At 46.4% G+C, this 26,297-nt stretch overlaps 9 protein-coding genes across 9 annotated transcripts; 2 read left to right on the top strand and 7 right to left on the bottom strand.

Annotated features, from left to right (window-relative positions):
* Positions 1–1,874: 1,874 nt before the first annotated feature.
* On the top strand, positions 1,875–3,110 carry T069G_00378 (fungal zn(2)-Cys(6) binuclear cluster domain-containing protein; the record flags this gene model as incomplete). The annotated part of the gene is made up of 3 exons (XM_056167588.1): positions 1,875–2,063; positions 2,124–2,230; positions 2,294–3,110. 3 exons carry the CDS (start codon positions 1,875–1,877, stop codon positions 3,108–3,110), a joined length of 1,113 nt encoding a protein of 370 aa, XP_056032904.1.
* Positions 3,111–3,457: 347 nt separating this feature from the next.
* T069G_00377 (ahpC/TSA family domain-containing protein) lies at positions 3,458–4,184 on the bottom strand (the record flags this gene model as incomplete). Its single annotated transcript, XM_056167587.1, has 2 exons — positions 3,458–3,798; positions 3,863–4,184. 2 exons carry the CDS (start codon positions 4,182–4,184, stop codon positions 3,458–3,460), a joined length of 663 nt encoding a protein of 220 aa, XP_056032903.1.
* Positions 4,185–8,248: 4,064 nt separating this feature from the next.
* Positions 8,249–9,182, bottom strand: T069G_00376 (ankyrin repeats (3 copies) domain-containing protein; the record flags this gene model as incomplete). The annotated part of the gene is made up of 2 exons (XM_056167586.1): positions 8,249–8,371; positions 8,475–9,182. 2 exons carry the CDS (start codon positions 9,180–9,182, stop codon positions 8,249–8,251), a joined length of 831 nt encoding a protein of 276 aa, XP_056032902.1.
* Positions 9,183–10,766: 1,584 nt separating this feature from the next.
* On the bottom strand, positions 10,767–11,597 carry T069G_00375 (uncharacterized protein; the record flags this gene model as incomplete). Its single annotated transcript, XM_056167585.1, has 1 exon — positions 10,767–11,597. One exon carries the CDS (start codon positions 11,595–11,597, stop codon positions 10,767–10,769), a length of 831 nt encoding a protein of 276 aa, XP_056032901.1.
* Positions 11,598–12,492: 895 nt separating this feature from the next.
* T069G_00374 (catalase domain-containing protein) lies at positions 12,493–14,379 on the bottom strand (the record flags this gene model as incomplete). The annotated part of the gene is made up of 5 exons (XM_056167584.1): positions 12,493–13,124; positions 13,194–13,919; positions 13,983–14,111; positions 14,178–14,273; positions 14,340–14,379. 5 exons carry the CDS (start codon positions 14,377–14,379, stop codon positions 12,493–12,495), a joined length of 1,623 nt encoding a protein of 540 aa, XP_056032900.1.
* A 2,134-nt stretch (positions 14,380–16,513) lies between these two features.
* T069G_00373 (fungal zn(2)-Cys(6) binuclear cluster domain-containing protein) lies at positions 16,514–18,580 on the bottom strand (the record flags this gene model as incomplete). Its single annotated transcript, XM_056167583.1, has 3 exons — positions 16,514–16,570; positions 16,627–17,739; positions 17,834–18,580. The coding sequence occupies 3 exons, from the start codon at positions 18,578–18,580 to the stop codon at positions 16,514–16,516; spliced, it is 1,917 nt and encodes a 638-aa protein (XP_056032899.1).
* A 635-nt stretch (positions 18,581–19,215) lies between these two features.
* Positions 19,216–20,706, top strand: T069G_00372 (hem-containing dehydratase domain-containing protein; the record flags this gene model as incomplete). The annotated part of the gene is made up of 2 exons (XM_056167582.1): positions 19,216–19,644; positions 19,723–20,706. 2 exons carry the CDS (start codon positions 19,216–19,218, stop codon positions 20,704–20,706), a joined length of 1,413 nt encoding a protein of 470 aa, XP_056032898.1.
* Positions 20,707–21,250: 544 nt separating this feature from the next.
* Positions 21,251–22,324, bottom strand: T069G_00371 (alcohol dehydrogenase groES-like domain-containing protein; the record flags this gene model as incomplete). Its single annotated transcript, XM_056167581.1, has 2 exons — positions 21,251–22,117; positions 22,184–22,324. 2 exons carry the CDS (start codon positions 22,322–22,324, stop codon positions 21,251–21,253), a joined length of 1,008 nt encoding a protein of 335 aa, XP_056032897.1.
* A 1,322-nt stretch (positions 22,325–23,646) lies between these two features.
* Positions 23,647–24,879, bottom strand: T069G_00370 (cys/Met metabolism PLP-dependent enzyme domain-containing protein; the record flags this gene model as incomplete). The annotated part of the gene is made up of 3 exons (XM_056167580.1): positions 23,647–23,913; positions 23,974–24,015; positions 24,070–24,879. The coding sequence occupies 3 exons, from the start codon at positions 24,877–24,879 to the stop codon at positions 23,647–23,649; spliced, it is 1,119 nt and encodes a 372-aa protein (XP_056032896.1).
* Between the last annotated feature and the right edge of the window lie 1,418 nt (positions 24,880–26,297).

The raw sequence follows: 26,297 nt of genomic DNA, 5'->3' as shown, positions 1-26,297 counted from the left end.
GTTATCAATTTAACTCGAACTTGGGAAAAAACAGAGCCTTGACGGATATATACGAACGTGGATTTACGTTTACATGTTCTCCGTATCTTGGCACTCCGTAAGACCGACTGTGTAAGACATCGGAAGCTGGACGAGGCAGGTCAGAGATAACGAACTGAGACTTATGTCATAATACAATATGTACTACCACATGTGTACTACCAAAATGAGTCCAGCTGAGCTTAGAGACGACTTCTCAATCTTTCTACATGTGCTGTGCCCCGTCAAGCGAAGGTCAGAAAAAGTGAGACCGCAAAATGAATAAGTACATACATTCAGTAATATAGGCACCTAATTAGTCCATCGAGTAGTGCTTTTGTAGCGGAATGCTCGAATTCTATTGTGTAAATGTAGTAGTAATTAGGCCTACAGAGAAATATAGATATAGTAGTAGTTATTAGGGAAATGTAGATATAGTAGCAGTTACTAGAGAAATATAGGGAAATGTAAATATAGCAGCTACTCCCTTTGTAGGCGTATGATACAACTTGAGGGTGTTCGAAATCTTTTCCGTCTCGGTTTTTCTGTCCTCCACTTGCCTGTCTTGCCTGTGTGCGAGTGCTTGAGCCGCCGCCGTACGCCGCCGTATGCCGCAAATATCGGCAGATGATCATTCAAGATGGTGCCGCCGCTAGGCAATAGCGATAAAGTTGAGACTTGCATCAGCTTTGCCCATGATAGCCAATAGACTCAGCTCGAAAATACATGGCCGAATGCACACTACTGAACACAACAGCGTCTTGACTGTCTTGACTGTAGCACGACCACAGAGCAGGCACATGACGTGGCACTCAGCCCTCTAGTACTGTGTCTTACAAGCTGGCAGACACCAAGTCCCCGATTGAGTCGCATGATCAAATCAAAGTTGCAAGACTGCAAGACACTTGCTGCAAGTCTCTGATTGGATCGGTCATGATACCGGGAGATCGAAAATCGAGAATCCCATCTGTCCAGAGAGCCCACTTGGATAACAGCTTTCAATGGTTAAAAGGAAAAAAAAAGTAGAGACGTGGGTTCGGAGATGGACTCGTCGGTGACGGACAACCGCCAGGACAGGTGGAAATGGAAACGAATCCCCAGGATACCTATTGGTGCATCTCCGACCGAAGCAAGTTCACTTCAACAGGGAACATCTGCCGACATTTGCTTAGCCGATTGCATCGTACCCTCCTCTCCCGGGCAAACGGGGAGCCATGCACTCGGAGCAGATGCCGCTGGGGCTGGGAACTTCCGGAGAAGCCCAACCCTGAAAGTCCCCCCGTGCCAGATTCTCACTCTGCACGTCAACTGCCGTTGGCTTAATCAGTTAATCGATTCACGCAGTGACGTCTCTAGCTCCCACCGGTATTGTTTTCTAGTGCCCATTAGGGTCAATGGACTTCGGGCATAAATGCTCCAAGCCGCCACGCCTTGGTTCGCGCTCTTCGCTTACCTCGCGTGTGTGCGCTTCAGCAGCTCGGAGAAGCTCGAATTAACGAAAGTTGGCGGCAGAAAATTCTAGCGTCAACGGGCGTTTAGCACCGTTTGAGCTCAAGCTTGCTTGTGAGCCTGTCCCCTGTAATACCGTATCGGTCGATGTCGTAGTTTGGCCCCATACTCGCTGAGAGTATCCCTTTACGGAGAGACTGCCGCCTAATACAGATTCTTCGTAGCTTCACGTCATCAAGGGACATAAATAAAATAACTATTTATCAATCCAATTTCCATCTCGCTTCACAAGTGCATTAACGAAGCGACATCCCGAACAGTTTTCCTCCATATCGTCTCTAAAGGCCTTTGCCTTCCATATAAACCATACCATCCATATAATCTGCCACAATCATTGCACACACAACATGCTTGCAAACATCTCAAATAAGAATCAGCCCTCATCTTCTAGAAGCTCAGCAGTACACAAATCCAAGTCTAGCCCCACATCAAAGTCAATGGATCAACACCCACGAGGCGCCCACAGCACCAGCAGAGATGTGCGCCGTACACGCGTATCAAAGGCCTGCGAGCGGTGTCGCTTAAAGAAGATCAAGGTTCGTTCATTATTCTTTACCAATTCTTGACTGTCCAAACTGACAAAGCCGCCGTACCAGTGTGATGGTGACCTCCCCTGTCAAAAGTGCAAGAACAACGGCCATGTATGCACCCCTGGCATCCGCAAGAGAACAATTCATGTTGAGTATAAGCAAGTTCCCAAGAGGTATGTTCATACATGTCGCAATCCTTCATAAATGTATTAAACAGTGACTAACTTGCGCCACAGCTATGTCGAGTTCCTTGAGACCACTCACTTGGCGCTTATCGGCAGCGTCCATAAGCTCTACACTATGATCCAGAAGAATCAGCCCTGGGATCTCGGCGACCCTGAACTGAATGATCAGGGTGAACTAGTTATTCACGATGTGGCCAAGAAGCTAGGGTGTATTGGTGCCAATGGCGAAATTGAACTACCCATCCAATATGAGCTCCCAACAACAGCTTCCGGCATGGCAAGAATCGCGGCCCACCCTGCTCGACTACAATATCGAGACGAGGAAGAGGATGAGCATGATGACGATAAAGAGGCCGACTCACCCATGGACGACCTCACCAGTGATGACTCACCATCATCTGAGCTGATGCAGAGCAACGAATCCGAATTAGACTACCGCAAAGAAGCTTTCGCCGGCTACAATCCCTCTATGACACAATCCCCTCAGAGCCTCTACAGTCTCGATGACTCAGAGCATAGCCACTCTGGATCCGATGGCGTCAACTCATGCGTTACAACATCACCATATATTTCGCCCATCACGGACTATTCCGATGGCTCCATGTCCCAAATTGGGTCGGGGTCGGATGAGATGACGGCTTTCCTTCAGCAATACGGACAGACGCCCAGTATGGGAATGTTGAACTGGGACCTTGGAGACTCTGACTACAACGAGCTGAAGAGCAATCTGTCGACGATACCAGAATTTGGATTGGCGCTGAATATCGAGGGCCAAATGATGCTTCCCGAATACAATGACCATTCAGCGTGGTTGACCCAGACGCTGTCAGGATGGAAGGAAGAAAATCAGGTCTCTATGGAGTCATAATCTATGGAGTCTCATTCACGGTGGTTTAATTGGAATATTTAGCATGTTTTAGAGCGTTTAGACAAAAGTTCACACTTAATGACCATAAATTCTAGCGAACCTTTATGTATGCCACCCACCGCAGTCCATTGTGTAGAGTGATGGAAGTGTTTCCCTGTGACTTATACTCTCAAGTGTTTTATTTAAATACAATGTATATGCATCAGGAACAGCCTTTATTGTATGAATGCCCTGTGAGAGGGCAATTATGATCAAATTGTTCAAGCATACATGTATTTTTTAGGAAACAATTAATCGTATAAATAAGGTCCTTCACAGTGAGTGCCTAGTGTCATGACTTAAAAAGGCTACCAATCCTCTTCCTCGCCTCTTTCCTCTTTGATAATATGTATCATCTTCCATACGTCGTCCATAATCTTATCTACCTTTCCTCCAACCGTGCGTCCCAAGAGAATTCCTTCTTTCGATATAATAAACGCTCCCTGTTTGAGAACCCCCTTGGGTGAAGTAAGCGACATTGCTTTCATCAATGATCCGCTCAAATTGCTGGCAATAGGCACCCCCGATCCAGGTTCTTCCATAAACTCAGCAATTGACGATACAGTATCTCGATAGATGCCTATGGTGTCCATTTCTAACGATTCCAAGTCCAGCTGAGAGTGGTCCATCTCGCCGTGTAGGTCGTCCGCTACCAGACAGTCAGTGTACTGTACTATCCAATTCCCTGTAGCTAGAGTGCGTATTGCTCATACATTCATCATCACGAGATTTTGGGTACACGTAGACAATTAGCCCGTTGTGGCTCTTCTCCACTAGCTGCTTCAGCGAGGTTTTGGTTCCATCGTGAAGATAGATTGCCCCTCCAAAGCTATTGGTCCATGGAATTTTGGATCCAACGCTTATAGAAGATGCCGTACTGTCATTGCTTGTCTCCTTTCCTTTCTTAGGACGGGGCTTTTTAACAACTTTGGCCTTTTGCTCGCGTGATGGTTTTGGGACCTCTGGGGGTGGATTTGTTTCGGCCTTCTTTGTGGTGGAGGTGCCACGGTTCACGGTTGATCTTGTTCTTGGCATATTGCGGACTAGATGTGTGAAAGCGTTTGTTCAGGCAAGAGGACGCTGTTCAAGCTATTTTATGTCTAGAGGCGACAGGCACAGGTATAATAAATTCACGATCCAGAGACTACCGGCCGCAAGAAAGCGCAACAAATGATGGTTCACGTATTCATATGCTGTCATGTACTCGGAGATGTTAAGGAGTTAGCAATGGGCACGCATATAAATAACTGTGCATATATAAGCCCTAAGCCCAAATTGGCCAACAAGCCACTTAAAGGTATATCGTTAGCTGCTTCATATACTCGTAAGGGTACAATCAGTCTAGCACTTTAAAGCCCAAATAGCTACTGGATGCCTTCAATGAGATTTAATAATTTGGGAAGATCCTTTGACCAGCTTTGTAATCTGCTAGTAACTAGGACTAGTTGCTAAACAGGAGCTGGTCTGGATGCATAGGTAGATTACAAGGCGAGACAATGTGAGATTCAGTCTAACTGCGTTGCTTATGGGGAAAACATTTGATGCTAAATTAATTGAAATACAAAAAAAATAAACTACCTCCTGTCTGCGATGAATATTTGCGTACCAATCTCCTACTTCCCGAAAAAGCGTGTAAACATCTAACACTAGGCTAACTATATGATGCGAAATGCAAATACCTGACATTAACATCAGGCTCCAATCAATGATCCCTTCCGTTGACGAGAAACATGCTCCAAAAAATCGACAACATTGAAGCCGATATGGAAATCGGAATAAAAGCATTCTGTATATCAATACCTCGCCCCAATGGAGAAATCAAAATTATGAAAAGGGTAACCATCGGCAAAAAACATATAAGGAGAACCCAGTGGTCAAGAGGAGTTGTAGAGATTGCGCTAAGTTGAGTGTCGACTAATCCACCACGGGGAATATTGATGGGGGATTCTCTTTGTAGCTGCTAATGAGGCTAATGAACTCTGCCACTTTTAGAAGGTACAGCAGGCAAAAATGTATTTTCGGAAGAGCCATGCGCATCAGTATCTCGTGCATGTAAAGCTGAAGGGGATTGGATCCCACCCATTGAGGTACCATCCTTACAAAGGTCGCGGACAATTGACATTAGACGTCTGGTAAAAGGATTGGGCACTATCGCCCATCGATCTTCTCCAAATTCCTGTAACAAAGGTGGTTAGCACTGCGTATTTCAAGAGGGAATCAAACTTACACATGGCCATCGTAGTAGGCTCTCGCCGTTCTCTAGAGGCCTTGGATAATAAGGCAATGGCCACCAATCCCAGGGTGCCTGGGCCTATTGCTCAGCCAAATTCTGATAGTAACCCCAAAACCCTTGCCAACGGGTGCTCTTATTGCCCACATCCAGCCTGATGTCTTGTGGATGAGTATACCGCAGCTCAGAAACCAGATCAGACATCTTGTAGCGGGCAACGAAAGAGTGGTGTCTGTGATCATGCCTTGACCACCTCGTGAGTAGGTCTCCAAGTTTCGACTGCAAAGAAGGTCGAACAAACATCTCAAATTGACAACGAAATATATGGTAAGCAGTACTTCCCAGGATAAATTGTCTCATTTCTTCTACATGCTCTGGAAGATCGCTATGCAGCGTATCGTCTGCTTCAAGTTCTTCATCTACGCTGTCTTGGTCGCTTTCTTCATCAGATTCACTCAACTCAATCTGGTCGCTGTCGTCGGTATAGTAAGTTAGGTTGTTGAGGTGAGCAGGCGTAGCCTGTTCAACAAACTCAAGATTTTGAGAAATCTGAAGGTATTCTTCTACCTTTTTTCTGACTTTCCCCAGCAGCATAATGCTGCATCCTTGGTTCCGGCATCTTATCTCCCGCTTTCTGATCATCGCTAGAATACTCTGAGAAGAGTGCTTGTGCAATGTTGGATAAATTCGTATTTATAAACTTAAGAAGCGCTTGGTGCTGATTGTTGACTGACTCGACTCTGAGATCACTGGCAAAGTGCTTTAGTAGTTTTCGAAAGTTGTTTCGAGCCCTCCCGGGGCCAATCTCCTGCTTCGAAACGGCCTCTAGTATGAGGGATCTTAGGGCCTCATCTTCCTTGAGTAGAATAACAAATGGTTGGATAAATAGCTCGTGCATTCTTCTGGTTTTCGGTCCCAATATAGCTGCACTGAGAAATGCAGAGGTAGGGATAGAGAAGAAGAAGGGGCGACGATCTTCATTAACAGGCTGCTTTATATCTGTTAAAGCCTCTTCTAGAAGTTCCCAAGCATTGTTCATCTCTTTATTATAATATGGGTGCGTTCAATACTCACCTAATGCAATTCTCCAATCAGCGTCAAGTAGTGAACATGCGGTGCCTTTGTGCCTGTTCTCATCTGCCCATGCCAACAGTGTTCTCCCGTTGTTATCCTTTGTGTTAGTGTTCGCCCCTCATTCAAGAAGTAACTTAACAAGAGCCTCATGGCCATTTTCGGTGGCATATGACAAGGCAGTTCAGTTGCAGTTGTCAGATGAGTTTATGTTAGCTTCACCAGTTGCAAGCAGAAACTTAACGGAGGCTTAAGGGTATATGGGTAGCCACTCTGTATACTCGCATGTGTACAGACATTCTGGCACTTTAAAGCCAAAATGTTGTACAATAGCTCCTGCCTATGTATCTAAACATACAAACTCAACGAGTATTGGTATGATTTGATCAAGCCTTTGGCCAAACGTGTGATCGGCTATATAGATCGCAAGGCAAGACAGCGTGAGATGCTCGGCATCAAATGACACCCAATTGCGCCAGTACGTGGGTTTTAGGTGGTACAAGTAATCAGTTGCCGCAGCTTGATCGATCAATCGCCTGACTTATGTTACACGCTGTGGTCTGCATAGCCGTCATATATACTAGGTTTCTGTTGCTATGTTAGTGTTTGCTATAGTAGCATAAATTCATAGGTTCACAAGTTTTTAACAAAAAATCTAGTTAAATTATTTTTCTAATTTACTTATAAACACTTGGTCATTATGTAGATTGGGATTTGAGCAAACAGAGGAAGATTATTATAACCATGTGTCTAAGCGTATGGCTGTAGGTCTATTTGAAAAGGTCATTTGAAGCCTCTTCATGGCGTCATAGTCACAGAACTGATTTTTTTCCTCCTTTGTGACATTTTATTTTTTTATAAGTGTACGTATGTGCGACTTCTTCATGTTACCGCAGCATACACTCCTCTTTGATATACGAATTATTAGTAAGAAATTAATACAGTTTGTACTGTATATGTGTAGCAACTTGATTCATGTGATGGGTAGTGGCCATACTTCCAGCGGTATCGTGGTAATAAACTAATATTCGTCTTCTCTCCCTTTGCTCCTATAAGTCTCTCGGACAACTGGCAAATCATAATCCGCGTTGATAGATGAAAGTAGCAGCGATCTGACGACCCGGTTGCCAGCCTGAACGATAATTCTCAACCAATTCGTGAAATTCTCCGCCACAGATGTGCTCGCTTAAGAACCGCCTAGTGACTCTGCTCTGAAGTTTCCGAGATGTTGTGTCTCACCTTTCGTGCCGATGACTGTCAAAGCCTCGGAGTTCCGGCGTTGGCAAGCGCTATGGAAATGCAGCTATAACTATTATGAAAGCGTAGAGTATTTTCTGTAGATTTCGTCTTTTCTAAAACAATTGAATGCTTCATGAAGCGCCTTATTCATAGGTAAGATCTTCATTTTCTATATGTATCTCGTCCAAATACCCGCCTATTTGTGTATCTACGTACCTTTCTTGTTCAGGCTGCTGTCATGCATCCGCTTTTTACTACGGACGTAGCTCGGACGATTCACTGGCATCGTAGCTGCAGGATGGGCTGTCTTCTTCTATCTGCGAGCCGTATAAAACAGTGACCTGTTGCGTGTATGTGCCGCTATATTAGGCGCTTTCAAGTTTTTTGATACTCCTTAGAATTGCAAACTTCTTATTCGTAGCCACAGGTAGGATCAATGGGTATATCTATCGGTATATCTATCAGGAACAAAAAGTCTGACGATATCTCTTTGCCCATCCTTGGCGGCATAAAATAATGTGTTCGGCTATGTGTATCCCTCAGCTTATTTTTGTCCACTCTACCAGTTGTGAGTATTGGTTTGGCACCCCTTCTTGTCCGCACTCAACGGAGTGGCGCGGCGCTGGAGATCAGCTTCTGCCGCGATGAACAGAACGCTGAGCGACTGAATAAGCCTTGCTAGCTTCAAGCAAAAGTTTAATAATATTCTCATCGCCCGGGGCGCGCCGTGTAGAAGGCAACCACAGCGGTGTCTCATAAAATCTGCTCCTATGTTTGGGATTCACCTTGCCAGTTGCAAGCAGCAGCTTAACAACGTCTTCATGCCCACCCATGGCGGCATATAACAGCGGCGTTCTGAAGTCTTTATCCCCAGAGTCAGGATCAACCTTGCCAGTTGCGAGTAGCAACTCAACAATGTCTTGATGACCGCCGCTAGCGGCATATGATAGTGGCGTCGTGCCATGGCTATCTCTCCGGTCTATAAGCGCCTCGTATTTTAGGATAGCATTTACGGCTTCATAAATACCAAGGTGAGATGCCATGTGTAGCCCGGTCATCTCCGTTGGAAAGCCTTTGCAACGGCCACGAAATGACCAGTGCGTCATTAGCACTTGAGCTGACGCCCCCACATTGGATTGACGACTTAAGAAGTTCATAACTTCTTCGTTTAGTTGTACGCATGCACGGGCGTGGTGCCCCCAGTAATTCGCAGCGTAACCATAGAGAGGAAAAAGTCGCAGTCGCTTCTGGTATTCGCAATTATCGTAGCACATCCCTGGATCAGGCTCCTCGAGGGTACACGGTTCGCAAGGCCCAGTATCAAAGTCTTGTAATGATAGATATGTAGTGCATATAATCGTAATTGAAGATTCTGCATCTGGAAGCCACCGTTCCCGTGTCCGCTCAAGGTATTCATGTGTAGTGTAGTGAATCAGACGAATTATGCCGCTCTCTTCCTCGATTGTTACTAGTCCAGCGCATATAAAGGCCATATTTTTAATTGGTAAAAAATTCTCCTGGTCGATGCGGTACTTTTTAGGTTCGATAGCAAGTGCATGTTGAAGTTATATTGCTCCAAGGGGCCTTTTGGCGTAAACTATCCATGAGAGAACTAACCTGGCTAGCTCTGCGGTGTCTGGGTCATGGTTCATTATCCTTTTCATCGTTTCTTTATACACATAATCGTATGCGGTATGTCCAGTGGGCAGATGTCTTAATACATCATTTATCTTCTTTTGCGTTCTTTTATTCTTAACGATTTCGAAATATAGCTGCGCGAGAAGGAACCTATTTGACGTTAATTATCGCCCCACAGATAGCTAACGTGAATACTTACATCCCCTTAACCGCCTCTGTGATCTTCGTTTTAATATCTTCCCGGCAAATGCTCAATATCTTCGAATCTGACTGCGATATTTGACTTTCCAAATAACTTCTCACGTCGTCGGTGTGAGCACGGATCTCGATTACTGTACTTTCTTTAAATTTCTCATAAATTTCTGGAACCCACCCCACGGTATAATCGTTATGGGTTTTAAGCACAAGGTTGGCTTCAGAAGTCATCGTGAGTGATCAATAGATTGCCGAAATGCGATTAAAAAAAATACTTCTAGCAGAAGTGCTTCGGGCTTATTGAGGGGTGAGAAACGGGTGTAAAACAAGCATCAGGCTGGACATGGGCCATCTTGGGCAGCAACTCAGCCGCAATATACCAACGCCTGATTTGGGGTTGGAGACTTTACATGGATCAACAGCCAATCATTCATTATTCACGTATTAAACGTAGTTCTGTATCCGCGGAGTACTGTGTATCTCCAATCTGATTGGTAGCCTTGTGAGCAGGTCTTCGTAGAGAAGGAGTGGAATTCCTAATGCAGACCACTTACCATTATCTCTATTTGCCTGGGTTAATTTCATCTCTACAAAAATATCTCCACATCAACGGTTTGCCTGCATTGTTGACAGTCCTCTTTCTACCAAGAAGTTCAGCATTTCTTATCTATGAGATGGAGCTTACGCAATTCAAATAACTGCTCTGATAAGAAGTACTTGAAAAGAAATGGACATTCTATTATTATTAAAGGCCACTTTGTCAAATCTTTTTCTAGTTTATTAGTCTTCAAGTGCGTCATACAAATTATGCCTAGGCCGCAACAGAGTAATTTTCCATCTAGAATAAATATATGCATACATTATGATCTATGGTTTTTACTATCTATGGCATGAAGTTGCCTAATCACCTATGCTGCTCAATCGAAAAAAATAAAATTCTAGAATTCAGCATCCCGTGTCTGGCGAGGCCACCAAAAAGCTTCCCCTAGATGGCGGTTATGGTTGGGTCATTGTTATTTCGTGTTTTACCACGAACGCCTTTACATGGGTTGTAACGTCCGTCAATTTTCGCCCTTCGTTCCATTAACCAAGGGTTAATCTTCATGTATTTACAAGCCTTTCTAGTATCTAAATAGCAGCTGGGCTTGGATAACTGGCAAACTTTCCTACCAACAGCATGGCTCATTACTCAAACAGAGCTTCTTGTGTATTTATAAAAGCTTCCAGTCTTATATATCGATACTTCACGAAAGTTCTGCAAGCTCCGCATACAGGAAGTTGTCAAACCAGTCGCTTCGACGATTCAACGGTAGCGGTATATCGCGCACCATGCCGACGTTCCCATTTACATCACAGTCGTCTGTACAAAGAAGGAACTGGATTTTTGGTGTCACTCTTGGCAACTCCTTCTTTGCTTGTATCACCCAAGGATGATGATTGTCGAATGTGTGTCCTTGGACGTCTTGGATACTATTCATGTAGATATGGGTTTGATCTTCCAGTAGAGGCGGATCCCAGATCAGACCCGGATCCCCCTCGATTGGAATGGAGTTGCAGAAGCGTTTATTTGCACGCCGCCATGCATTAGCCATCATAAGCCAGTCGACATTTTCTCTCCAGCTTTCCACATGAGAACGAAATCCAGGGGCAAAGATGGAGTCGAACTGCTTGGATACTTCCGGTCGCTTGTCATTGCAGCAGCCCTTTTGAAAGAGGGCGTAGAACTGTTCTAGCAGCTCATTATCGTCAAAATCAACGAGCTGCACTGGGGCATCGAGAAGTATTCCAAATAAGCCAGAGTCCACGGCCTGCTCTTTAGTAGCATGAATACAGATGAAAGCTAAAATAGCAGACTCGGAAACTCCTGCATACGGCCTCTCTATATAATTTGCAAATTCATCATAAGGGTCGTCGGGGCTGTACCCATTGAGTGGTCCCCCATGGATCTCAAGAATCGGACACTTCTGAAAAGGGTCCTTTCGTGGCTCTAGGGCGAATGGGTAAAAGTATTCGGCTCTTAGAGAGACCGGCATCACATCCAATCGATAGAGTCCCTCGTCAATAAAGTGATACATTGTTTCCAAATAATCCTCATCGTCCCAAATATAGCGAATATCGCAATTGAGATGATAGCGATCTAGACGAGGTTGGACCCATATCGGTCCTATGTTTAATCGAAAGTCTTGCGTAACTAATTTGCCCCATTTCCTGACAACGTGTCTTGATTCGCGACAGACTGAGGCAATGAGTGGTAGGGCGGCATTATGACAAGTCGGACGTATAGACCAGCATTTTTGCTCTTCGCGGACTTCCACAAGATAAAAGGGGTCATCCCTCTGGGCAATTCGACGAGGAAGGCAATAATACCAAATTTTTAAACGTATCTCTGAAGGTAAGTGGGAAAACTGGGGAAATCCTGGATCTGTTGACGGTGCTCCCATGGCGGGCAAGTAACATATATCCTTGAGTTGAATAAACGTAAGTGTGTAAGATGGGGGAAACAAAGCTCCAGTGCTGCTTGCGTAGACGGGGGTTGGTAGAGCTTAAGTACATGCACTTTTGATGATCATTACTAAGCTTTCTGTAAGATGTTACATGAGATATTAATGGCTGAAATGCATATCGAAGTGGGTTGTATACGAGTTTGATGTCCGGGGCAAGCAAAGCTGCTGCGCGAGCAAGCGGCAGCGGCAGCATCTCTCGGAGACAATGTCGGCAACTCTATCAATGATCGGGCAATAGACAGGGGGGTGTAAAAGAGGGTGTAAACATGAGTCACGCCGTTGATAGCAGTTGGGACAACACTGTTGGTTTTGGTGGGGACCATAATGATACTCTGCGGAAAAGTAATCTCAATTTCTCTCATCACTATCTATACATATGAACCGCTAACACAATTTATCGTTCAGGCGACGCACATACGAGGAGTCGCCAGAGTCCATCTGGTGCAATTGGCACTTCCTCGCATCTTTAAGCATGAGTTCCAGCCGACGGCGCTCCGTTGCTGCTGTTAAAGTGAGGGCTCTTTTGGCCGTTCGCAGCTCGAAGAGCGCTATTCTTTGCCAATCCGTTGTGGCAGCCGTTGAAAACAAGCTCACTAATGCCAGGATATCCCTTGATCCCCGTAGCCTTCTCCAATCTGGTGGCCAAATCGTCCGACACTTCGCGGAAGATACCAATTTGGCGTCTAATGATTTCCTTCTCAGTGCAAGTGCTCATGTGGCCGGCCATATTGTTAATGAATCGCTCTTTGGCGGCATCATCAAAAACTCTCTCCCAAAGGGCGCGAGGTTGGTTGAAGTCCTCTAGCCTGATCTCGGACAGGAAAGTAATAGCCCTGCCGACAAAAGCACCATGAGTCTGATCCAGATTCGTCTTGCGCTCCTTGAAGGAAATGGGCTCGATGGAGGAGAAATAGTTTGGCCTTGAACCCTGGTTATAGAAGGCCATGGCACCATCTCGCTGGAAGTTAGCCATGTGATAGCCTGTGCGAGGCGCATTGACGGGAAGCTGTTGGTAGTTTGGTCCAAGACGATGACGCTGAGTGTCGGGATACGAGAACAAGCGGCTCTGAAGGACAGGGTCCGCAGAGGGCTCAATACCTATATTGATTCACTGTTAGTATTTTCTTATGCAATATTCACTTTACGGTATGGGAAACATTGACTTACCAGGAACAAGATGAGATGGGCTAAAGGCAACTTGCTCAATCTCGGCAAAGTAGTTCTTCACATTCTCATTCAAGCAAAGTTCTCCCACCTTGCGGAGAGGGAACTGGGCTTGGGGCCAGCAGTGAGTAAGATCGAAAACGTTGATCTTCTGGGTCTCCCACAGCTCTTCAGCTTGCTTTGGGGTCATGGTCTGCACACATAGATCCCACTGAGGATATTCGCCGCGCTCAATAGCTTGGTAGAGATCCTTCTGGTTGGCATCTGGAGAACGCTTTGTCGATTCTTCCTGAGTCAAGAATCCGGCTCCTTGCTTTGAGCGGATGTGGATCTGGCAGTACACCCATGAACCTTGCTTATTGACGAACTTGAAGGTGTGACCACTATATCCATGCATACGGCGCCAGCTATCGGGAATACCACGGTCGCCAAACGTATACATGACTTGGTGGACAGACTCGGGGTTCTGGCAGAAGTACTCCCAAAAGTTGGTAGAGTCATCGCCACTACCGAGGTGGCTTGCGGGGTGTCGCTTCTGGGTGTGAATCAAGTGAGGGAACTTGGCAGGATCTCGGATGAAAAAGACGGGCGTGTTGTTTTGAACAAGATCCCAGTTGCCCTCCTCGGTGCGAAACTTGATAGAGAAGCCTCGAGGATCTCGAGCATGGTCGTGAGAGCCGCTTTCGCCACCAACAGTTGAAAATCGGATGGTGATGGGGCACTCCTTGCCTTCAGCGGAGAAAATGTCTGCGAGGCAAAGATCGTCGAGCGGGTTGGTGGTTTTGTAGTAACCGTGGGCACCACCACCCTTTGCGTGGACGACTCTCTCAGGGATTCTCTCTCGGTCAAAGTGTGAGAGAAGATCGATCAGGTGAAAGTCTTGAAGCAGCAGAGGGCCATTCTCTCCGGCACGTTGAGTTTCTACATATAGTAATTAGTACTTTCTGTTTTAGATAATGGTATATATGCGATTGCAGATTTTCATACCAAAAGGATGAGGAATTGGTGCTCCATTGCTGGCTGTATACACGGTCTGCTGAGATGCCGTGTTGCGATCTTCGATGTAGTTTAGGTGCAAGTCACCTGTGCAAGTCATTAGTATCAATTGCACAAAAGCTAGAGATATCATGATGCATCCGCTCTACATACCATTCTGGCGGCCTGACACAGCGTATGATGTAGAACTCATGGCTCAAGTAAGTTGCAAGTCTTTCTTTGTAAGAGAATGAAGTACAGATAAGATGATCTGAATGATTTTTTGATTCCAAAGCCTCTCACTAGAGAGCAGCTTTCAGTCCTTATATACATGATCATCGCCCAAATGAGGCTCGCAATATCATTGTCTGTCGCTTCGGCCGAGAGTCATCCGTGTAAGTGATGCCGGTGACGTACCTGCGCCATCCGGCTCAACCTTGTAGCTGCTCAATCATCATTGACGCCATTGGCTCGTGTGGCTCAACCTTCGCTGGTTGTCAGCGAATGTGGCAAAGCTCGCCTCGGCCGACTTCGCCGGGTACGAAGCTAGTCCATCTTCAGGAACAGACGGCGAGTCTTTACCTGTTTCGTGCAATTCGAAGTGCTCAGGTACTTGTTCACGCTCACATAACATTTCGTAAGCCCTGTCCATCCGTTCAAGTGCCGGCAGCCTCATAATGTTTTCAAGACAGTAATCGAGATGTATATTTTTCACGGCAGTTACGTCGGTTGGATGATGGCTTGATGATTCGTACATACGAAATACGCCCGATGCCAGATGATGCAACAGTTCCAGGCAGCAACGGAGGGTATGGGACCGTGAAGGAACATCCTAGTCCATCAATTTGATATAGCTATTCGAATTCTACTAATTTTTGCACAGACTCTTGAAGAAATATGTTAAATACCTTGAAATTGGACACTTAAATGTAGCCAAATGCTGTTGTGTCAAGCTCTACAACGAGAAGTCATACCGGTCTCATGTTAAACTAGGTACATTTCGGAGTATACGTATACACAAGAGAGGCGGGTGAATGTGTTCATTGAATCATTCAGACGTCTTTGAGCTCCTTCTATTCAAGGATTTTGGATAATATTAGCAGCTCCACAGTGAGACCAAGTCTATCAAGTGAATGTAGAAAAGTACAATTTGCTTCGGCCGGTGATAATACTTTCCCATGTTCTCATATTGGCGTAATGATGGACCCCATATGTCCAATAGTAAACTACTTTGACGCTGCTCCTTTCTAAAACTACCGATTGGTAGCTGAGTTAACTATTCGTTAATAGGGTCTCGCCGATTGGTTCGGCACTGCATTAGCACCCAGTATACTATTATTCCCCTACGACCGCTATCACTATTTTGCTCTCTAATTATTACCATTTAGGTACTCCCGGTGATAAGTTACCAGTATCTTCAATTTGAAGAGAAGTAGCTCGGGAGGAATATGACGTCCGATACAGCAAATCTTGAACAGGCTCATCCGTATCACTTTCGGTCTCATATACAGCTACCTATTCACTATCAACAATCGAGAAATACATGAACAAGTGTTACCAACATAAATATTAAAATATTAATTATTTTAAATATGAAGCTATTCGCTGATTACTGATCTCAGACCAAAGTTTCTCACTCGATATAAGCTATAACCTCCTCGCCCTCAGTGCAGGCCACGAACATAAGTTCCACAATCAAGGCACCATCTACATCGAAGATTACTTGTACGAGATAAAGCAACAACACTTAATGCTTCAGGTCTAGGCGAGATTAGCGAATGTAGCGATGATGCATTCTCTCTTTATAGAGCTTTTATACGGGAGTTGAATATCGACACTAGCCCAATCAAGGGGACTGTAGCCAATAGCCGTCCACAACAGGAGGCTATTCCCCAATCAGTAGTCGACAGCGAGCAGACCAAAGATGTGAATGACATCACAATGCAATTCTTCAAAGAGACAATCATCTTCCAAGAATTAACTGCGTATTCGATATATTGAATAGAAGCACATGGATATTCAAATCAGGCAGCCATGATCGTACAAAAATGAGAGAAGAAGGAAGAAGAAGAGCTGCATAATTACGTGTATGTTTATGTACATAGTAAACATGAGCTGTCTTCTAAGGTGACGCAGCTCAAGTTACATTAGTCTAACATTGAACGTATTGCCTAATCCGCCGAGCCTGAACTAAATACGACTTACACTCTCGCCTATATCTTCTACTTTCTTTAATTCTTTATGTATCTGTATTTACTCATATTTAATATCTCATCACGGTCCCGCCCGGTGTCTGTTGATTCATTTGTAATAAGCGACCGCCATTAATATGATCACGAAGGACATGATTAAGGTTGAACCTCGTCTCCGAGGAGCGAGTTTGCCAGCTGCTCGCGACCGGACGACTGAGAATCCACTCAGAAGTGAATTGCTCCTCCATTGACCGTTGTTCATCGTATACCTCAATCTCTCGCTTCGCTGCACTGTCCTCATCCAGCTCGGGAGAGAAGCGCGCATGAGCAATGGGATAGTAGGTAAGGGTATCTCGGTTGATCCAACCACTGTTGAATCGAGAGGGCTTAGCATAATAACACACAAAGCCTTGAGCATTCGTCTCTGGAATCAGCATCGAGATGATCCGCAGCGCCGGGTTAGGATATCGCTCGATCCTATCAGTCGACAGCAAGTTATGGCTAAGTTCCATCTTATGCAGAACTTTGAGGCTAGCAGACAGCACGAAGCCATTGAAGAGTCCTTGTTCTCCTATTTGCTTCATCAATTGCGCGATCCAGCGGAGCCAAGACGGCTGAGGACTGCATTGTCCTGTGATGTAGAGAATAGGCAAGAAACTCTTGTCCATCTCCTCGCTAGCAACAGGCGCATCTGTAGAATATGTGCCATTGGGCAGCGTCCTTAGGCTATTGTTCGCCGTGTGGGTTGCTGCAAACCGCATGGTTTGGTAAAAGTATATGTAAGCCTCGGATTCCATCTTCTTTGCGTCTTGGCCTTTGTCATAGAGGCAGAGAGTCCACATTATGCGTGCCATGAGGAAGTTATACATTGCCCCGGAAAGACAAAGGTTTGGTGGAAGCGCCAAGAAAGGAGACGGGGGTATAGGGAAATGGTATTCTTCCGAACTTTCCAGACTGGCCAGGGTTGCCGTATCTGCTTCCAAGTTGGGATGAAGATGGCCATGGACATCTTTCCATTCTCGTAGATTACGCTGCAGTCGGTAGACCTTTTCTAACAATACGGATGGCTCTTGCCGTACCGGTGTGAGAGTCCATATCTCGTCATGAACTCCAGAGTCAATTAGAACCTGTAGCAAGCTACGTTGCAGAAAGGAAGGGCTTTGTGCAATGTACCCTGTAGTCGTCGTACGGCCAACAGAGAGCAGCATGCCGGGAAGAGGCACTGCCATGTAACAAGTCCACGTGAGAGTCTGCAAGGCAGTTCCCAGAGAGTCGAGTACAAGGTCATCAACATGTGCCGGTGTATTAGACTTGAGGGCTGTAAAGTAATAGTTGGCGGTGCAGACATGGCTGTATGCCGCGGGGATGTTGCTTGCAAAGCACTATAGTCATGTTATTAAACCCGCGTATTAGATAAGTTGATCTACTGGCCCTTTCCGGCCGGGTTTTCAGCTCAAGCACCACCATCTTACATACCTCAAAGTAGGCCATGAGAACCAAGACAGCTGATAAAACCTCTAACTGTTTCTCGGCCTCATCCAGCTGACTTGACAATTCCTGCAGTGCTTGGGTGTATCCCTGGACGGCAATGACTTTGGTGTCCAGCCCGCGGGCCTGGTCATTCTCGCCAAGCATGGATATCATGAGAGCGGCACGATGCATACAGCCTAGAGCCAACAATCCCCGCTGGGCATACTCGAGACACCAGGCCTCGTCACAAAGACGATCCCTCCAGAATGGCAAGTGATCAGCCGGGAAGAGCATCGGCAGCGTCCGGAAGAAGAACTGGTGATAGGCCAGAACCTCCCTGGAAGCAGCACAGGGGCGCTGTGACAGCCGCGGATTGCTCGGCAGACCAACCAGGGGCAAGCCATCATGGCGGAACTGAGGCCGGGGCAGGATGCAGGCGGCGGGATGAGTGGACGGAGCGGAAACCGGGCCGGACGGCGGGCCGGACGGGGTGGAACCCGGAGGGCCCTGCGGCGAGGAGTGAAGGCGGTCTGAGCGGACATCGTCATCCTCGACGTCTGCCGGCGAGCTCTGCTGCGACTGGGACGCGCGCGGCGGCATGCGCACGTCGATGTGCCGCTTGGGCGCGTATCCCGCACACTCGACATTGGCAATGGTGCAGCGGTTGCAGGCCGGCTTCCGCTCGTCGCACTTGACGCGCCGGGCCCGACACGTGAGGCAGCCAGTGCGCGTGCGTCTCTTAATCTCGCTCATGGTTTGAGAGCTCAGCTCAGCTCAGACAAGGCTCCTTGATTCGTTGCGCCTCCCAATCCTTCCGTCACGGCGAGGATGTTTTGCTCGAGCGAAGCGAGCTAAGCGTCAGCCCAGCCTTACGGAGTCGCGGAGTCGTGCAGCGCTTGTGTTCATTAGGTAATTTTGGAGACGTTCAAGCACCTGGATTAGAATGGGGAATGCGGGGAGTTCCCATGTCTTTGCGAGTGTGCCGGGCTTAGACGATATAGCCGAAGCTGCCGAGGCTGTAAGATATTCCTCCGTGTACGGAGTGGATGCAGACCCTGAATGCTCCTCTGTAAACTCCGAGTCGTACAGCAAACTCTTTGGTATGATGCTTGCTCTAGTGACCCAGTTGCTTGGATCGAGGCGAGATTACCGAGCGCCTCTTCTCCGCATTTCCTCATGTGGTAATTTTAGTGTAGCTCTATGTCTGGATCCGTATTCCCTGTTGCTGTATAACTACAAGCTGTTTGGTCCTCCTTAGCAATTTGGAGAAAAGATAACATCCATTTAAGCCACCAAGCGCCATCTGATCTCTATCTGTTATAAGCCCTTCGTATCTGATTAAGAAAAAGCCACAGCGAAGCCTTTATAACCCCGTCCCTTGCTGTGCAATGTCTCACTCTCAGATACAAACGGAAAACCGAGAACTACCCTTGAACCAGCCTGAAAACTGGCAAGTCAAGTTCCCTCGGTACATGGTGGATCTTCCTGAATATGTCCACGATATAAATGTTTCTTATATTGGTATTCAACCCCGATATGATGAGAACCCTGCAAGAGGACTGCATACCGAACTGAATGCTCACGTCACCTCTGCCGCTCAGAGAACAGCCGCTGCGAAAGTCGAAGAATGGATTCGACAGGGAGCCGGAGAACTGTCACCGATATTATGGGAGAAAATATACGTGGAGGCTGGCTATGACGTTCCGGACACAGAGATATACATTCTTTATTGGATTGATAAAGACATCGCCAAGGCTGCCAACAAGAGCTTAAACCTGCAGCAACTTCATAAAACACTATCCCCCTCTGATCAAGAAGTAGTCGGCCTCTGGAGGGAGTCATTCACAGTTCCCAAACAGAGATTCGAAACGGTATATTCTGGAAACGATTATCAGCCGGGTATCGCTTCCCTAGCGGGCGCACACCAAGTCAGTCACAAGTTCACCGGCTATTGGGGAGCAGCGCGCGATCGATTTCCAGCATCGTCCCACGATCCTTTCGAACCAGAGTATAAACTCAGTCCTCCAAACTTTGAGAAAGACAGCAAAGGCCGTGTCATTGAGGGAGAAAACAAGGTGTCTGTTCTTCATATCCGGTCTGGCCAATATTGGGAGCGGTGCAAAGACGACGAAAGAGAAGCATACGAAAGCACCCTTGAGCCAGTATTAAGAACTGGGATGACTTATCTGGAGGAAAATCCAGCGGAATCAGGTGACATTGGGCTGCGCTTCTCTCGGAACATGACCACAAATCGGCTGCTTCAGGTAGAAGAGGCGCAACAGTTGGCTTCATTGAACGGTATTGGGAGCACAGTGGTGAACGGGCTGACAAATATTGTCAAGAATTATGCTGGTTATCTGAATGGAACCAATGGTTCAAATGGGGTACACAATGAAAATGCGACAAATGGAACGAACGGTACGAACGGATTCAATAGAACGAATGGTTCAAATGGCACCAACGGCGTACACGAGACTAACGGAGCAAATGGAGCGCACGAGGCGCATAGCTCTAATAGCTCTAATAGCTCTAATAGCTCAAACAGCTCGAACGGCACGAACGCCACAAATGTCAATGGCTCCAACAGTGTCTCCAAAGCAGACAAATTCGGCCTCGTCGTGACAACGGAGCGACGAAGGCGCGAGACTTGCAGCAGTGGCTTCTTCCGATCTCTCAAGGACATCGAGGCGTGGGCTTCCAAGCACAAGTCGCACCACAAAATCTTCCACGGAGCGCATTCGCACTCTCAGCAGTTTGGCAAGGAGACGTTCAAGATGCGCACGTGGCACGAGGTTTCGGCTTTGAAGCCGGGCGAGGTGACGTTTGAGTACATCAATTGTTACCCAAGGACGGGATTGATTCCCTTTTTCGAAGTGTGAGTTGATCTTTAGGGTTGATAGATGAGTAGATTATGAGCATTGAAGCCGTAGCATAGCAATGGAAGCCTATCATAGAGTGCATTTATTTTATGGATTGATCCTTCATATCTTTGCGATAATGAGATACTATGTACTGGTCAGGTCGGTCTCAGACAACTTCCTGGGGACATGGAATTGGTTTTTTTATCAATAAGTTTAATGTTTGCATAAAATGTGTATCTTTAAAATCCATACTCAAAGTTAAATGCATCATAATGACGAAGCAAGCGATGAAGCGGGTTTGTTGCATAGTAAACTACGACTAAGACTTCATGAAACACTCACGCCGACAATTGCTGTTCACCTATACAATCATACAATCCAGAGTACTCATAGCTAATGCGCAATTAGAGATATCTAGCATTGGAGCAAGTGACGTAGTGAGTAAATGAAACAGAATGTTATTTTTCTCTATGCCATCTATAAACCTTGAAAGTAAAGACTATGAAAATCACTGCCGCTTCGCCTTTCGCTATGCATCGTATCCTGATCCCCATTCTCCAATTTACTGCTGGGTGGGCAGCAAAACAACTCTGTATTGCACCTTACCAGCCTCAAGGCGCTCAAATGCCTTGTTAATACCGTCTTCCGACATCTCGAACCTCTCAATAACAGGCTTAATCTTGTGCAGAGCAGCAAACTCCAACATCTTGCGGTGGATATGGCGAGAAGCGACAAGGGAGCCGTGAATGGTGATGCCGCTCATGATGAGGGGCATGTAAGGAATCTCCAGGTTGTCAGAAGAGACAGAAAGAGGATAGATGCGGGCGCGAGTGGAGAGCATAGGCAGGATCTTGTCCCAGGAAGGCTGGGCGGAAGTAGTCACCAAGAGGCGTGAGATCTTCCAGTCACCGAGCTGCTGATCAACGTTGCCGTTGTTCATGGCGACGAATCTGTGCGCACCGAGCTTGGTAGCATCGTTCTTCTTGCTATCGGAACCGGAAAGGACGACAACGCGGCAGCCAAGCTTGGCTGCAAACTGGATGGCAATGTGGCCAAGGCCACCAACACCCATGATACCGACAGTGTCGTTGGAGTCGACATCGTGCAGAGCAGTGAAGACGGTAGCACCGGCGCACTGAAGGGGAGCGGCATCCTCGTCGCTCATATCATCGGGAATGGGGTGGAGGAAGGCCTCTCGCACGAGAGCGTGAGAAGCAAAGCTGCCTCGGTTCACGGCGTCTGCGTCACCGTAGATAACACGCTCTTTGCAGAAGATATCCTGGCCCTGAAGACAGTCGAGACAGTGGCCACAGTTGTCGGTCTGGTATCCCCAGCCTACTCGGTCACCCTTCTTGAGATAGGTAACATTGGGGCCAGTCTCCTCAACAACACCGACACCTTCGTGACCCAAAGCGTTCTCACCATTTTTCTAGAGGCAGTTGTGTTAGTATTCGTCGGGGATTGCAGTCTTGCATGTGAGGTTGAAGTCACTTACATAGTGCACATCGGTGAAGCACATTCCTGAGGCAGTAATTCGCAGAAACACCTGGTCGCCAGTGAGCTGCTCAGGCTTGGTCGCATTGTTGGGCTTGACATGTCCGTCCTTGGCACCAGTGTAGACGGTAAAGGTAGTCATTGTGGTTGTTGTGATTTTTGTGAGTTGGCGAAGATGTGATTGTTGTGAATTGATGCAAAGATGGTTTTTGGTGTAAGTGGTTGTTGTTGGTCAATTGATTGATAGACTATGGGAATGTAGATGGTTTAAAATGCTGTGAATTAATGTGTTCAAGAAGCTGGATGCTGTTGTTTGTTTGTTGTGTGTCTGAATGATGCAAAACGGTTTCACAGCTCCTCATCCAAGACTTATATACCTGACGTTTCACCAATTTCATCCCGTTTTCATCATCATCAACTCCCTTACATCATGGCGGAAGTTCCCATGCCAATAGTCAGCGACGCCTACAGGAAGCCCCCAAACCTTAGCAAATCCCGAGCCCCATCAGTGGTCCGCTCCGCTCGCATGCTTCGCTTGGATCGGCCGATTGGGCGTGTCTGACCCGCCTGAAGCGCCGTCATTCGATTGACTTCGGCTAGAATGGCGATCGAATCCCTCCGGTCGCCCAGCTTGGGAGCAACGCTGCGGCAGTTGTTTGTTTACCAATTTGCTTCTGGAAAAGGGCTTGCATTTCTGAAGGTCGACAAGGGAGCTGGCCGGAGTTTAGAATGGATTGAAATCAGCGTATTGCAGTTGCAGTTCAGCCATGGCTCTTTGCGCCTACTATTATCAGGGCGTTTTTTTTTCCTTTCCTGTTCAATTACTCCATGTCCCTACTTTACTTGCTGTATTTCTGTTGCGACCGACACATGCATTCCGCCCTGGATAATACATGTGTTTTGCTGCGATAAAAAAAGACTCTTCATTTCTTAGTTTCACCCAATTGAAATTCAATCCAACTATTTTTGGTATAATTGATTTCTAATGTCCAATGCTTTAAAAATGTTGAGACAAAATTGAAGCCAAGCAGATCAACAATCAACTGCCCAAATGCGGCCTGGAGAACTCCCGGCATGACGACACGCAATTTGGTCGGAAGTTTCCGTTCGGCAGTGAAGCGGATTTTCCTCTGCTTAGTGAGTCTGCTTAGTGAGCGAACACAATTGGAATGGTACGATTCCAGATTCCAGTTGGATGACGAACCTGTCAGATTCGATAAATGATGAAAAGTTTTAGACGCGGCAAGATTGTCTTGATTGTGTTAGTCGCACCTGAATGGATGTTTTTGACAGGTTCTAGAAGCTCCGCTAACATCAGCGGCACTGCCTCCCACGTGTAGCAAAACCTTGACCATTGAGAACAAGATGACATGACGCAAACTACATGTAACTTTCAATTCATGCAGCCTGAATTGATACATGATATTCATATGGATAATAGAAGTACTATTCTAGACCTGAATATTATTTCTCCGGCAGCGTCTTCTTGCTGAGAGCCTCCAGCCCCTGCTGTAAATCCCATGTCAGATCCTCCAACGCTTCAACGCCAACGCTCAGTCTAACCAGCCTCTGGTCAATGCTAGTGTTCGTCATAGCCCGCCATTCTATCAGACTTTCAACACCCCCAAGACTCGTCGCGTGCTGAAAAAGACGAAGCTTGCTTGGCAGTCGTTTTGCTAGAGTCGCATCCTTTAGGGTAATAGAAAAAACAGGCCCGTAGCCATTGGGCATCTGTTTCCGTAGCCAGCTATCCTCCTCCGTTGCCTCGGCCTGTAAGCTTGCATGATGAACTTGTTCAACCACTCGATGCACCGCAGCGGATGAATCTTGAAGCTGTCCTTGAAGCCAAGTTACTAGTGCTGTTGCAGTAACACTTTGTCTTGTAACTCGAAGCTCAAGTGTCCGCAGAGATCGCATTCCAAGCCAGCTTTCCATGTTGCCGGCGACTGAGCCCAGATAGACGCGATCACTATGCAGCTTTAAAAGAAAGTCATGCTTGGGATTCACAGCCAAGATACCGCACAACATATCAGAATGCCCTCCAAAATACTTGGTGCCACTGTGAAGAACAATATCCGCGCCAAAGTCAAATGGGTTCTGGAGCGGCGGAGGCCCAAAAGTAGCATCAACAGTCAAAAATGCCCCCGCCTTGTGTGCCTTGTCCGCATAATGTTGTAGATTAATTGCCTCTCCAGTCGTATTAAGTGGTGTCTCAACATGAATTATATCGCCAGGTTGTAACTCGGATGCATCACAGTCGAGCGGTAACGTCTCCAAGCCGGTCATTCGAGAGACCATTTTGATGATACCATGACAACCATGATATCCTTCCCCAATTGCAAAGCGACGCGGATTCAAAAGGACAAGAATTGCATGAAAAGCCGCCAAGCCAGACGAATAAGTGAGAGCTGGTCCACCCAATATGGAAATCAACACAGCCTCGAAGCGAACCATGTTGGGGCTCGCGTAGCGAGCGTAGGCATGAGACCCGAGAGCCCTCTCAGGATCGAGATCTTTAAACGGAACAAGTTCATCCGGATCATCTGCGAAGCGATATGTTGTGCTTGTGTGCAGCGCGGGAGCCACTGCAGAGTGATTGTCGACATTGGCATCCGCATGAACCGCGCGGGTAGCCAGTGACAAGCCATTCTCTCGCTTATAGTCTCCAGAGAGCTGTTTAATTCTGTTCAAGTCCATATTCTGATATTGCTCTTTCGATGAATATTGTCAAAACTCTTTGTCGGATCGACTGGCGCAATTAGTACGTCGCCTCCATCCGTGAAGACTGGAGATGTATGTCTTCTATTCTTAAATGATCAAGGTCAGAGATCTCATGTTTATTGATGCCATGTTAGCCTTTATTGCCTCATACAGCCGAATACATCGATGCATCGCTTTGTCTCCATGCGTAGACACAGCTTATTGAAGGTGTAATTCGCCTGTATCGCTTATCTCGTCTATATTTGTTTAGATCCGTATGTATGGGCTGTTCTGGCAGCTTTGTCTCTCCTTACCCTACACGCCGAATCCATGTAGTTGGCTTTTGTTGAATGGAGGCTTTAGTGCATAGTCGAACCAGTGACATAATGTGTCCGTTTGCTTTGAGAAGATAATCATGATCATGTAGGGGGTTGTGCTTGGTAAAATACATGTGGCCACCTTCTTTCAGACGTGATGACGTTGGTAGAAGGAATTTAATTGTATATTGGAACCGATATACTTGCCCAAACGCTCCTTGGGATCAAGTACTATCCATATATATCTGAGTGAATTGGCAACTGGCACCCAGGAAGGTGGACGAGGCAGGTTATCATCCAATATCGTCAGGGAACGTCAGTGCTGTATCATGTTTTCTGGCAACTAGGGGCAAAAAAAAAAAAAAAAAAAAAAAAAAAAAAAAAGGAAGGTTGTGGCACAAATGAGCAAGAACGCTGAGATGGATGACTCTTTATCTTGATTTTTATTTGCCAACGTATTCGGTGTCCATCTATTCCTATGACATTAGATTGGACAAAGCTAACTGAATTAAAGAGGGTGGCTATATACAGCCGGCACAGCAAGTGAGGTAGCTATTTGGGATGAACATACCGTCAATGAGATGCAAAAATGCCGATTTAGCAACTCTTTCGCTACTCAGAAGCTCGTTTCTCAATTGTTCACCATGACAACCACGGGTATTTGCTATTCACTACTCAATTTGGGACACGAGATGCTGAAGAGTCAACCCGAGATTCCCATTTCAAATTTCAGGGGGCTGAGCCACACGAACAGGAGAAGGCTATGTATAGGTACTTGTAATTTATCACACATAAAAGTTGAAGTTTATGTGAATGAATTATCAGACATTAAATTTCCCAGCCTTGAAGTTTGTTGCACTAGATCTGAACTGTATCTATACGGGCAAGTTGCTCTTACTCGGACTTTTGGCGCCCAAAGTTTAAAGCTCCAGCTTGTAGATAGGGGCTATGTTTATGATTAGGATAATAAGGCTGGTAAAATTGTGAAAAACTGTGATGGCAGGTTCAGCAAAAGACTAAGCGCGCCCTATGGTGCAAACTTCAGAATTACTTCTGGGCTCAAATTGGCAGGAACAGCCGATCAATGAAACTTTGAGA

This window comes from Trichoderma breve, chromosome 1 (genome assembly GCF_028502605.1).
Source record: "Trichoderma breve strain T069 chromosome 1, whole genome shotgun sequence".
Classification (NCBI taxonomy): Eukaryota; Fungi; Ascomycota; class Sordariomycetes; order Hypocreales; family Hypocreaceae; genus Trichoderma; species Trichoderma breve.
Note: the sequence above shows the minus strand (reverse complement) of the source record. Positions and strands in the feature narration are given on the sequence as shown.